Genomic DNA, 14,236 nt, shown 5'->3' with positions numbered 1-14,236 from the left:
GTGCTCTGATCTCTCATGGGGTCAGGTGAGTGCCAGTGCTGTGACTGAGCTGACTGAGTTGAGTAGTCACAGGCAGGATGAGTGGGAGAGCTCTGAAATGAATGGAGATGTACTGTAAATCTAGACTTTGAGCATACAGTTTTATCAGGTTAAAGATTATTTGTGTACCATGTGGACTGCTGCTGAAAAAAATGATCTTGCTGTTCTCTCTGTGCCTGGTGCCCTCTTTTCCCACATCCTCCTTTGTGGCAGCACTGCTGACTTTGTGGTTATTTGTATCAGGAGATCCAGCTGAATACTTAGCTAACAACAACAGCAAAGGAGTTTCAGCTTCCCAAACATTATTGTTATACAGCAAGGGACAAAGCAGCATGAATTTGTCCTTTGTGGCAGAAGTGCAAATTTAAATTTCCTCAAGTTAGGTTTGATGTTGCATTATAAATATTAACATAGAAAAAGCTTATTTGCCAATTCACTGGCACTTAGCTGGTGTGCTGTCCCAGGGTCAAAGACTTTCTTGAAGGATAATTCCTTGAAATCATGTGTGGCATCATCAGTGACAGTTTTGTCTGTGTTATTCTCCTGTAGTATCTTTTCTGAGATGGACAATGAGCCAAAGAGCACTGCTGCATTTAGGAAAGACAGTGGTGTATGCAGTGTGTGGTGGTCTGCTATAAAATCATCCTCATGTCATCATCTCTGTTAACATAAGTAGCATTTGGATGTTTTTCCTCAGTGTTTCAAATTTGTTCTGTTCAGTTTCACTAAAACATACATGTGAGTGGAACAGATTATCTCAGATATTTGGGATGGATGCTCTTTGCACGTGACCATGGCTAATTACATTGAGCTCCATCTCTGGGCTGAAGTGCATTTCTGTTCTCTGATGGACCTGGCTGCACTGAGGAAATGGCATTGTGGCCTCTCCAAACACATCTCACATGTACCCATAGGCTCAGGACTTTCTTTTGAAGTTTTTGTTTCGTTCAGAAGTGAGATTCAATGCAGTGCACTCTGGCCTGGCTTTTCTCCTTACTGCTGTTTTCTTTTGGGATTACTGTTTGGTCATTGTTTGGTTCAGGCCATACTCAATTGCCCTTGTAATTAATGTGGAGCTAATAACCATGTACTAAGTACTCATGTCTGCTCTGGTTTTCTGGGATCGTTTTGACTCTTTCAGCTCCCACTGACTCTTGGGGGGAGTTTTTGACATTAAGCCCCTCTGAAGCTCGAGGATTTCAGTTATAGACAAGCTGCTGATGTTTTAAGCCACAGCCATTAGGTGATAGGATTGTTCAGACTAAATATGACTGCCTAAAACTGGAGTGTCTGTGTGAAGATGAGTCTCCCTCAGATCCCTTTGTGTGTTCCTGGAGTTACCATGCCATGTGTTTCCCCCTGAAGTGGATGTCTGGGTTCGGGCAGATAGTTCATGCCATAAAAAGAGTGGGAGTAGGTCACCTGTTAAATTTTGATTAGATTTCTAATTTAATTAATTTGGAGAAATTGATCTAAGTGTCTGTTTTGGGGTTTATATCCATATTTCTCAATGGAAGTGGAAGTTGCCAGACATAAGAAGAGTTGAAGGAGCTCCATCCCAGGCTGAAATCAAGAACACCTCTATAATGTAGGTGCTCAGGGGCACATGACAAAATGTACACTCATGCTCTGAGGTTTAAGAACTTCAGCCATACAGGAATATTAATATTACCACTGTAACATGCCATGAAATTATCACCTTACATTGTCATTAGTGTTTGACTGACAGTAATTGTGAAGTTGGTTTCTTCTGCCTTCATAAACCAGGGTGTGCTCTGTAGCTTCTGGAAACTACAAAGTGAAGGCACAGGCTCCTGCCTTCACTTTGCACATTGTGTTTGATAAGTTCAGTCTCTTCCTTGCCTGGATACTTCATCTTGTGCTAAAAGAAAGAACCAGTTTACCTTCAGTAATCCAGATTCTGGCTCCTTTCACAGTTGTATTTACAACAAGTTTGTTTAAAGCTGCAAAGACCCATTTGTAGAGTTCTCAGCTGTGACTAGTCAAGAGGATGAAATTAATAATCACTCCCTTTTCAGTCCCTAAAGCTCTTCCTTTCCAATGGCCTTTTGAGATTGGTACCACTGGATAGCAAACCCATAGTGCTCAGGTAACCTTTAAAACAAATTGTATTTTACTTGTCCAAGCTTGATTAGGATTTAAGTGTCTTTGGCAGAAATAAAAGATCAGTGAAAGTTCCTACTTCATATATGTATAAGGAACATAAAATGGAAAATCAGTGCACAACAATTAGAGGGTTCAGTTTAAGAACTTTAACTTTTCATGATTATTCTCAATTCATTCACTTAAGTGTCAACATTGCTATTATTGATATAAGTGCCATTTCCAGTATAAAACTCTAAATTTGAAGGAAAGTTGTAAGTATTCTGCATGTGTTGCAACTTATGATAGAAGAGGAAGTTATGGAATGTGAAGCAGGAACTGGACTCACCTGCTGGGCTGTGACACCTCAGAGATGCTGGTTCAAGCTGCACTTTCAGCACTAAACACTGAATTTTAAACACCTGCATTTCTCAGTGCTTGAAATTGCTGAAGGTCAAGCACAGGCCAAGTATTTGCCAGATTTAGGTTTTTTTCTGCTTTGTTCCCCAAGAGACATTCTATTAAGTGACTGGGTTTTTTTTCCTCTTTCCTAGGTGTTCACCTCCCACGGACCCACTGTGATCATGCCAACCTGGTTCTGTTCTCGAGAGTGGTTTTTTCACGTGGGAAAATTTGATGAGGGGGGAAAGGTGAGTAACGTGGATGATATCCAGGAACCATCCCTTTGTTTAACAGCCTCAGGAAGCCCTAAACCTGTTATTAAGGAACACTAGGAGAAGGGGTATAGATGAAAACTGAGGTTTAAATAAACCTGGGTCACACCATGCACCTGTTTTTCTAAAAACAGTCATTAACCAACTGAAGTTGTTTGGGGATAACTCTGCTGATTGAATTGATTGTAGTTAAATCTGACACATGTTAGATATGTCAATATACCTGGAAAAATTAAAGGATTCAGACGTAAAAGCTCCTCTTTAGTCCCTGAAATAGATGCAGCAGATGTGAAAGCTAAAAAAAGGTGAGCCCATAGTTTTGTTATGAACTATCTCTGCAAGGTAAGGCAGGTTGGTGAAGGAGATTGGGAGGGAAGAAAGGTGCAGTCAGGATGACAAAGAGGTGAAAGTACATTCTCCTGAGGGGGAAGATTTATATCCCTGAGATGAAGAAAGAAGGGAGGAGGGGAGGTCACAATGTGCCATAATACTACAAGCATTAAATCTCATTTATCCACCTGTCTCGTATCCACTTGTCAGTCCCAGTTCTTGTGCTTGTCTTTGGAAGATGTTAAGGAGCTTCTCCTCAGCATCAGGACTGAGAGGTTACAAATTAAATGACTGTTACCTGAGAAGTTCCTCCCCTGACAATTGGGTGTTCTTTTTCTTCAGAAATTTCCTGCATAAGTTCAGTTCAGTTGCTTTAAGCTCGTCAGCATGTTTATGGAATAAAATCCATGGGTGTCCATTGGTAGTACCAGAAATATATTGGCAAATAGATCTAATTCAGATACATTTGGATCCATTCTGTGTGGTTTGGACTTGAGAGGTTTTGCTTCCAGAGGTTTTGGTGAGATTTTAGGGCTAGAATGGGTGGTTCTGAATTTTTTGGGGGGAGAAGCCTTCATTATTAGTACACTAAAAAAATCTGCCAAGGCTATTTTCTATTTTATTATTTAAACTACAACACATTATGATTATTATTATTATTATTGTTATTTTTATAGCCTCTAAATGAAGACCTTCAGTGCCATATAGTGTGTATATATACATGCACACAGGCATACACACATGTATATGTGTATGAGGATATACAAATATTATTCTTTGGGCTGCCAAAAAAATTATAATTTAAGGAGACAGCAGACAGAGAACAGAATTGTTTAGAGCAGTGAAAAGATTTGCCCTTAATTACTTGGTGGGTGAGTGGAAGAGCTGGGAATGCTGCCTGGCTCCCAATACAATCTACATTCACTGACCCATGCTCTTTATTTCTGTTTTATTATTATTTCTTATCATTGTATTTACACTCTGAAGAATGTTTGACTTCTCGAGCACTGTTAGTAAGCTCAAAAAAGAAAGCAAGCAAGTTAAAGCAGGAGCAACAATAGAGCAGCAAGCCTAATGATAAAGTTCAAGAGGTTAAGTTAAACAGACTATTGTTCTGTGCTTTTTGCTTTTAGTTTTGGGGGGGGTTTCCCTTTGTTTTGTTTTTTTCTTTGAGTTGTTTTTTTTCTATTTTGCCCTCCCTGTGTAATTGTGTAGGAACTGTGCCACTGGTTATTCAGCCATAATGCACTGACAATCTTAATCCCGATGATTTTGCAGCCACAATGTGTGGTGTGTCCTCCTAGTTTTAAAAATTACCAGTGATAAGTTAAACATGTTGTTTGTCCCTATTGTGAAGTGCCCAACGTGTCCATGCCCGGACTGTGGCTGATACAGAGGAGCTTCAGAAAACACCCTGTGAACAAGGGGCTGAACAAAGCAAAGGACACGAGCAATGAAGTCAAACCTTTGTCCTCTGTGGGTTTAGAGGACACAACATCAAGTCCTAAATCTTTCACTGTTTAGTGTTGCAAAGTATTTAGCATTGCTCCAACTCGTTCATTTTCATTTGAAAAGAATTCCTTTGAGGCAAAGGAAGATTTTTCTCTGTGTTATCAGTGGAGCTGTTGTAAACTATACTGAGGACTCTTCAGAATCATCCCTGTGGATGTTCTGACCTGACCCACACTCTGTATTAATCTGATCACGCCCATCTCCATTTTTGAGTTGGTATTTAACAGTGAGACCTGCAAGTGTCCTCTTGCTGCCAGTAAACACAGCAACAGGCCAACAAATCTCCATGTTTTGGCCTTCTCCGTTTGCTAAACTGTTTCAGTGCCAAAAAGCTGCATTTCTCATTTGAAATGAAATCCAAACACCTGTTCTTCATATTTCAGTGCTTAGAACAAACGGAGGGTAATTCTTCCATGGAAGAAATTGTGATGTGGTGTTTATGGGTGGACTGATAAAAAATACAAATAGATAAGCTGTGGTGCAATCCTTTTTTATTCCAGGTAGATATGTACTTATCTCTCCAGCCATCCAAGCTCTAAATGAAACAGATTTTAAAAAAATATTTACATTTTTTTAGAAATAAAGTTCTTTCTGGGCAGGATCTGCAGTGGTTGGGAATGTAGAGCTTTTAGGTAATCACTGTGACAATGTCCAAGCAGAATTCTAAATAAGATCTTCATAAATTGTCTCTAAGAACCTGACAGGTTTGTTTTATGAACTGATTAACTAAAATGGTAGAAGTGCAACCTCTGATAAATGATAATTAAAGCAGGAGTACTGAGAAGTAGAGAATTTTAGCCAGCTCTGGTGGTGTGCTGAGGCTGAGATAATACAATGGAAGTGGCCACAAGCCTATAAAGTAACATTTTAAACAGTATCCCCTGCTAGGAGGAGAGTCATGTGAACCACGTTTGTGACTTCTTTAGGAAACTAGAAGGAAATAATCTTCCTGTTATCCAGCAAGTCTGGATAAAGAGTGCAGTGCTTACTGCAAGTAGCAGGACCTTCACTAAACCCTTCAGAGCTCACACTTGACATTTAGTGTGGCATTACCTGCATGGCTGGCTTTGCTCCTATAATTTTTGATGTCTTCTAATAACCAGCACCATTGTTGAAAAGTAATAACTGTGTCCAGAAGTGTCTGGTATAATGTGAAAAGCACATTTTGAAGCTGTATCATCTGTTAGAGTGGGGAACTCACAAGTCACGTGCAGTGCTGGACGAGGTGTCTGTTATTAGGGAAGCAAAATTATTGCTTCATATGTTTAACAGGGCACTTCAGTGAGAAATCCTGAGTACAATAAGAGCTGTACAAATGAGCACTGTTAACCTGCAGACTCCATTCCATGGAAATGTGGAAAATTGTGCAGTCTTGGCTTTCTCCAGGCACTATTACTCTTGACATCTTATATGCCAAACTTGTTTCTTTCTCTAGAGTTTTACCTCAGCTTTGTCCCAAATTCGTGTCACCTCTGTATTTAACCTTCCTTTTTTAAGTGTGTGAGAACTAAAAATGGAGTGACAGCCTTAAAGTTCTGAACTAATCTCGAAGTGCAAACAGGGGGGAAATTATTCATAATGAGCCCCAGATGGAATAGAGTATTATAAGCCACTGGCCTTTCTGAATACAAACTGTGGCTCCAAACAAAGTGTCTGGAGCTCAGTTTTGATCTATTTTTGTGATAAAAGGTCAGAAAAACCAGGAATTGAGGAGGTGTCAAAATATCCCTGGGTGCACAGGAGACTGCAGCCATGCAGTAAAGCTCTGAGGTAACTCTGGAGGCTGTTAGGCACTAACTAATGCAGTTTTCCATTTTTCTCTGCCAGAGCACACAAATGCCATGCCCTCCAGAAAGGCAAGTGGTTACAATAATGCCTGAGAGGTAAAAGGCTAAGTAGGAATTTGGGTTTTTTGGAACATGAATTAAAATACTGTCAGTCTGTCAAATAACCAATCAAGGTGCTCTGGGGGAAAATCTGGATAAAACACAGGCACTACTCATTAATGCTGAACAGAAATAGATATTTGATCTAAAAAGGAAAGAAGATTGGTGGAGCCAATGATTAATTACACTTTATAAGCTATTTGAAAATTCACCCCATACCCCATGTCTAATTACATTTTCTGCTGGTCTGTTATTAAATATCATTTAGAATTTACCAGCTCCCTTCCATTTGACTTCCCCATCATCTTTGTTTAACTGAATTTCTCTGTGCAAAGGCATTTGGATGAAAGCAGCCTTTTGGAGTTTCCTCTAACCTGTTATTTCCAAACAATGAAGTAAATGTTACAGGCTTTGGGTCCTATAATCAAGGCAAAATGATGTAAAGGCATGATTTGGATGGGAGCCAAAAAATGGAGTGACAGATCTGCAGCAAGAAAGACTTAAGAATATATTGGATAATCCTGTAGAGAAGCTATTAACAGCTATTTAATTCTTTCCATTCACCAATTTTAAGCTCCTCTGAGGAATTAAAGCAATTTGGTATATTCTATCCAAGTTACCCTGATGCTGCTGACTGGTTTACAAAAGGAGTACCAAGTTATAGTCCAGTTTTCCTTGATGCCCCTGATCAAGAGGAAGGACTGAGCTTTTCCAAAACTGAAGGGGTTTTTTTATTGTGTGGATAGATATAATTCTCTTGTCTTGTTTGTCATCACACTGTTTGTTATAAATGTGTGTATTCTTGAAATCTCCCATTTTCACTGGTCAGACTGCTCTGCACAGGCTGAATCTGCACTGGAAGTGGGCAGGGAAGGGTACCATGTCAAAGGAGACTGAGAGGAAGCTGGATAGAGGGAAAAGAGGTGGATGAGGAAGGTGGGACACATTGATTGTGCCACAGAATCACTCTCCTACACTGGGTTTAGCAGTAAAAGGCAGCTCTTATATTGTGTTTATGCCTGTACAGCCTAATGGTGAGTTCTGTCCAAGACACCAAAAAAAAGGACTCCTGTCAGCCTGAAGTGCTGCAGAAGTTACTGTTGGTCATCCCAGGGCTACAACGTGATCTTATCAAGTGTTACAGCATTGCACAGAGAGAGTCACTCTTGCATTGTCCTCCAAAAACTGCTGATCTTCATCCCTGCTGGTGCTCCTCACCATTACTGATGGTGAAGCTGCAAGAATTGTAACCAGAATTGCTTGTTGTAGTGGTTGGAGGCTTGAACCTCCTTGGAAAATACATATGTTGAGGTGGCTGGAGCACTGTTTGATGGACAGTGATCTGCCAGGAGTGACAACAGTGAGTGATGAGAAGATGACAAGGGAAGGATTATTGATAATTTAGTTTGATCCCTGAACAAGAAGTTAGTTTAACTCATTAAGTTCTGCTTGACATCCCATGGTGTATAAAAGATCAGTCCCCTCATCCCTACAGCCAACCATCAGCACAGCAAGGGATACCTGCCCAAAATCCTGGGTAAACACAAACCCTTCACCTGTTCAGTAGTAATGTGATAAAGTAAACAATGCTTTTGCATGTGGCTGGTGCATTTTGGTTACAGCAGAGAGGGGCGGGCTGTACTTTTCACTGGGAGCTGGAATCAGTTTATCCCTGAGTGCAGCAGAGGACGTAGAGTTGGATGTTGCCTGTGATGTGGAAAATTCTGTATGTAGTCCAGTAACATGTAAACTGTGCAATTTAATTGTATCCATTGGTGCTGAAGGCTATTGATGTGGTAGCCCATTGCTAAAATGCTGGGTTGGTAACTGATAGTTTAAGCTATGGATATTAATTTTCAAAAAATACGTTAAAATATCCCTTTAGTGGTCAAACAGCTTTTCCTTTTGAAGTTGTGTTGTTTGACAAAGATTCCTGGTGTTTAAAGTGCCGTCTGGATCCAATAATAGATCTCAGTTGGGAAGAAACTCTTGTGTTGCAGCAAACTTGCACGCTCAAGAGCCTTAGGAAGTCCCATCCCTGCAGGATCCATAACACAGTCAACATCTTTCCTGCCCTGAAAAATGCGTGGCTGTGCTGCTCCTTTGTAATGTGAGAGGCCACTGCTGAGCAGTACAAGGCACCTGCTCCTTCCTAGGGCTGAGTGCACTTTATTCCAGAGTATTTCTGCCAGTTAAAGGGAAGCAAAAGAACACTTGGAACCAAGCAGCGTTTTGAAGGATCCTTTTACTTTTGCAGTAACTCTTCTTAAATATTCATATTAACGGTTGTCTTGAATAATGTAAATGCTGATCCTAAAGAGAAGGAATTGCTGATATGTGTGTGATGTAATCAGAGACCTGACTCAAAATATGACTCCTGCAGCAAACTGATACGTGCTGCAGAATTTGTGCCCTGATGACACGGTCTGGTGTGTGACTGGAAAAGAGAAATAGATTTAAACTTTGCTGCTGGCTCAGTATTTCCATTGGAGTCCAGAATAAGAAAAATATGGAAAGGCCTGCAAGATAAAAAAGAAATTAATTTTGTGTGTTTCTTGTGTTCTTGATGACTATGGTTGCTGTCAGCTGCTCCAGCTTCCCCCACATTTCTCTTGTGGCTTTCAGGGTAGGTCCACAAAAATTGTATGAGGTTCTCTAAAAGTTTTCTTCTGCATCACAGCTCTTAAACCAGAAGTCAGACAAACATCTGCAAAGACAGACAATAGCTCCATCTGAGCTGCCCTCGGTGAGCAGAGCAGAGCCCATTTCATTCAGAGTCTGGGACTGTGGCCCAACTCGATGTCTTACATCAATCCCAGAGAGAGCTCTGGAGCTGCAAAGTCCAGAACTGGAGTTGATTCTGATTTCTCTCAAGATACATATGTTCAACTGAGTGTTTTGGAGTTGCCTTTCAGGGTTCAGAGTTTTTTCTTGTCTCATTTCTCTTCCTCTCTAACACCCCGTCGACTGCTCAGCCTGGTGGGTATGAGAAACACTCCCTGAACTGTGTTGCTCTTGTAACTGGAGGGCCAGAAGAAACCACAGAGGGATTTTGTGTCCAGCACTTTAATTAGAGAATCTCATTTTCTTAATTATGGAATAAACTGAGAAAATGGGGGGAAATTCAATTTTTTTTTTTTTTTTTAAAACTCGTGCTCTTGTTATTTTTCTGGGTTGAAATAGAATGCCTAAAACTGAGTTTGAGGTTTATGCCCTGGTTATTCATGTGTGTGATATTGTCTACAGAAAGAAATGTATTTCAGTCTCCTTCCTTTCCTTTCCTTCTCAACCTTTTGTTGTTGTATTTCAGCTTTTTATTGTTTCTACACTGAAATATTTTGTTCGACCCACCTGGTTTTATATATCAGAGTTTTTTAGTCTGATAAAACCATGTGACCTTTTAAACACTGGGTTGGAGGGAAGAAGTGTCTGTATTTAAATGCAAAAAAATGTATTTCAAGAAGTTGCAGCATTGCAAAATATAAATAGATGCTACTTTTTTACCTTCTATATGAGGCTTTAAAGGTGGGTTTATGCTTTCATATGCCACAAAATGTAATTGAATACCACAAACCATATGATTGCCCTTCTGACGCTAACTCTGGCATGAAGGTTTTCTGATTTTTAGGTGGGAAATGTTGCAAATGATTGTGAAATCTCTAATATTTCCTAGAACCTGCTAGACCCACAATAGTAGGAGCTTTTTTCTTGCAGTGTTTCATCAGGATTGTGTACAATCCCATTAAAAAGAATGTACCGTGGAAGGAAGTTTCAAAAAACAAGTAGTTCTGTTTTCAGATGTTGCCTCATTCTGAGGCTGCTTTTATTCAGGCTTTTATTGAGGTCTGTTATTGTGGGGCCTGAGTCACCTTTCCTAGGGAGAGACCAGTATTTGTATGACAACCAAAGAAAGAAGGGGAATTCTAGCACAACATAAAAACACTCTTCTGAAGTCACTGATCCCTTTCAGTATAAACCATTTGGTTATGTGGCACTTGAGGCTGCACAAACTGTTCAGTGCTGGGTTTCTTTCATTTTGGATTAACCTGTACCAAGCTTGATATCCCTGTCAAAATGAGATGATGAAGATGATTCTTCCACCTCTGTCCTTGCAGTCAGCTGCACTTCATTTTTATCTAGCACTGCTTGGGTTTTTAGTAGCTTTAGCCACATTTATTTCACGATACATTAGATTAATTCATTGAGATGTACACAAACAATCTCATAGAACGGTTTGGGTTGGAAGGGACCTTAGAGATCATCCAGTTCCACCCCCTGCCATGGTCAGGGACATCTTCCACTATCCCTGGTTGCTCCGAACCCCATCCAACCTGGCCTTGAACACTTCCAGGGATGGGGCAGCCACAGCTTCTCTGGGTAATACCGAAGTTGTGTCTGTGAATAAAAATGACATTAAACCAAATTCATTTGGCAGAAAAACAAAGTGTCTTCAGGTGTAACTGAATGCTGGTCGCTGACTGGTGTGAAATAACTGCTTCTGTTCCAGGGGGTCCCAGAAGATCTGCTGTTTTTTTATGAGCACATCCAGAAGGGTGGTGAGGTCTTCCGAGTGAACCGTTGCCTCCTGCTCTACCGGTACCACCCGCAGGCTGCGACTCATTCCGTCCTGGAGTAAGTTGTGGGGTTTGGGAGAAATGAAAAATTGCCTTTATTGTGGTTGATAGGCAGCAAAGATGCTTAATGTGTTCCAGACACTGCACAGCAAAACAATTACCCGGTCGTGTGTGCGCGTTTGTTTGTTTGTTTGTTTGTTTAAAAAGGCTGAAGAGCAAGCATTGCATAAATATGTTGGTAGTTTCGATGGTGGAAGGTCAGTTTTCTGTTTGTTCTTGCTATAAATTGCTTTGGAGTATCATCCTGTAATGCTGGAATTGAAATTATGAATGGAAATCTTTTGGTGCAGGTCCTGCTGCCCGCAGGCTGTCGCTGCACTGGTGTCTGTGACTTGGTGAGGCAGGAATGGGCTGGGGGCACCTCAATATTTGGCAAATATTCTAAGAAATTGTTTTTTTCCTTGCAGCTGTTTCTGAAATAATTTCACAGTAGGTACTGTAAGAACAGGGGAGCATTTTGGGGGCTGCATTATAGCAGTGCTGTTTTCCCAGTGCCCAGTTACTCTTCCTTCAGGCTCTGCAACCCATCACGTGAGATCTCAGAACCTGCCTGAGTAACCTCCCTGCTCCTCTAAAGCACCTTTACAGTTAAAATTTAAAAATTCAAAATTTAAAATCAAAAACTTAAAGAATTTCTTGCCCTCACAGAAATAAAGAATCACTTGTGTGGTTCTATGCCTGATCTGATGAATCCCTGTTCAGAAGCAAAGGGTGAAGCAAGCAGTGAAGCAATAACTTCTTCAATACTTTGAACATGGTGGCAAGAATGTGTTTAAAATATACCCTAGTGGTGAAATTTTATTGGGGTTTTTAATTGGGATTTTTAATATGTGAGGGTTTCATTCTCATAGTTTTTGCCATGTCAAACATAATATAAAAATGTAAATATATATATAATATAATTTTTTTTAAATGGTAAACCTTAGTTTCAAAATCGCTGTCTCAATTTTTAAAAAGTAAACAGAAACTTGTAGTACCAACAAAAACCTCCTTCTGAAAGAAAACCCCAACAAACCCAAACCTTTAATCTGATAATGTGCTGCGTTTACATATATTATTTTCCTATTTTAAAGGGTCTAAACCATCTAAATCAAATGATGAGGTTTGAAAAATCCCTGAGGATGTTTAGGGTAATTATCTCAGGTGCTTCCTTGTAAGCAATTCCCTGCTGCCTTTCCAGGGCTGCTCAGCCCCTAAAGGAGATGTTAAATTACCTGTTGCTGATTCCTCTATGTGCTGCAAACTGAGTCAAAGTCGTTCCTGTCTCTTGTGCACTGACATTAATAGAAAATTGCATGAGTTTTACTGTTCTTCAGGAGTCCCACACCAGGATCACAGTGGTAATTAAGTAAACCTGTTTTCTTACTGATTGATGATATAAATGCACTTTTTAGTCATAGATGTGTGGCTTTGTAGAGCTGAGTAGTAAAACTAAAACATTCCTGTGTGCATTTTGATTGTCTATCACTATGTTATTGTATTGCTGTAAATACTATAACATGCTAAGCATAAATAGCACGTGATATAGGGATCATGATTAATGTCACTATAGATCTTTATGTAAATACATATATACGCCTATAAAATAATTTAATTATGGAAAGGTCATTCCAAGCAAATAGAACATATTATTTGGATTTCACAAACAAGCGTGAGGTAAATTATTTTCCTTTTTGTTGGTGTTTGAGGGGATTTTTTTCCCCTCTTTTGGTGTGGGATCATTCTGGCACTCAGTGACCAGCTTTTCAGCCACGCATCGTGGGACGCTGGAGCTCCTGGAAGCCTTTTGCTTGTGTCTGTGGGAAAGCATCCTTTTCTTGGAAACGGGTTTGTTTTGAATTTACTGCAAGCTGTTGCTTATCCAGATCTACAAGGTTGTGTGGCACTAGCCCCCTGAATTACAGCACACTGGGGGAATGTGGAAACGCTGGGAGCTGTTTCAGATGTGCGGTGGGGACGTTCCAAATTTCGCGTCTCGTTCTGAGAAATCAGGGGAGGCCGTTCTTCCCCTTGGCTTTCTGCTGGCCCTGCTGGTGGTGATGCTTGGTGTGAGCTTCCAGACACGAGGTTGTGCAACAGCTCTTCATCCTGGCTCGTTGCTGCCCACGTTGTTGAAGGGTTGGCAAGTGTCTGTGTCTCAAGACTGAGGTGCGTGTTGAGCAAAAAGAGATTAACGAGCTCATCACAAAGGTTTAAGTTTATAATTTAAATTGAGTCTTGCCTAACTCGCCTTGTGGTCACCCCACCTTATTTAATTTGCGTGTTCTGGCTTTTCTAGAAGCCTTTTTTGGGGGGGTTGTTATGTTGAGCAGTTTTCTGTGGTATTTGTCTTTCTGCCATTGGCCCGTGTCATCTTTGAATTTTGACTTAGCCCAGACCTGGATTTGGAAATAGTAACTCACCAACCAGATTAAGATCTTGTCTGAGATCAAAATTATGCTTGTAGGAAAGTTGGATTTTTTTTTTTTTAACACTATGCCTAATTTCAGTCTTAAACAGCAGAGCTGGTTACCAGGACTTGTTTATGCAAAGGTGCACGATTCCATCTTCTCAGCAAAGACAACAGTCACTTGTAACCTGTGATGGACTGATTTCAGTTTATGTGGGTGTCTTTCAGAACTGTGCAGGGGAAAAAAAAGCCTGACTTCGCTTTCCTAAAATATATGTACAACTACTTGGCAAGTGACATTTGGTTCTTTTTTTGTTTAGCGTGTATAATTGCAAACACTCACGTTTTTTAGGTCATTTCCTATGATTAGTATCCTTCTGGAACGAATATCTGGAGTTGAGAATATCTGTGAAGCAGGAAACACAATCTTATTTGCATTCTCCCTTACCCTGGGGGCATCAGTCTGTGTTATTAAGTGCTCTGGGTGCGTGACAGAATCTGCACCAAGTTCAGTGTCTATATTTAGATTTTGTTAGGAGCGTGCAGAAATATAGACATTCATCTCCAATCCAGGGTGGATACCTGCTGGATGGGAATGAGCAAGGCAAGTTTTGAGGATCTTTAGCCAGGAATTTACAACACAAAACCCCACACCTTGTACCTCTCGGA

The 14,236-nt window shown here is 40.4% G+C and overlaps 1 protein-coding gene across 1 annotated transcript in view; it reads left to right on the top strand.

Moving 5' to 3' along the window:
- Positions 1 to 14,236, top strand: part of B3GNTL1 (UDP-GlcNAc:betaGal beta-1,3-N-acetylglucosaminyltransferase like 1) — a 112,693-nt gene that overhangs the window by 77,664 nt on the left and 20,793 nt on the right. The window contains exons 7-8 of the mRNA XM_027715657.2: positions 2,697 to 2,792; positions 11,052 to 11,176. Coding sequence (XP_027571458.2) covers positions 2,697 to 2,792; positions 11,052 to 11,176 — 221 coding nt within the window. The remainder of the gene's footprint in view (positions 1 to 2,696; positions 2,793 to 11,051; positions 11,177 to 14,236) is intronic.

The sequence above is a fragment of the Pipra filicauda genome, unplaced genomic scaffold (genome assembly GCF_003945595.2).
Source record: "Pipra filicauda isolate LSUMZ 115617 unplaced genomic scaffold, ASM394559v2 scaffold80_size11013439_pilon, whole genome shotgun sequence".
In the NCBI taxonomy this organism is placed as follows: domain Eukaryota; kingdom Metazoa; phylum Chordata; class Aves; order Passeriformes; family Pipridae; genus Pipra; species Pipra filicauda.
The sequence above is the reverse complement of the archived record's forward strand: the minus strand, read 5'-3'. Positions and strand labels throughout refer to the sequence as shown.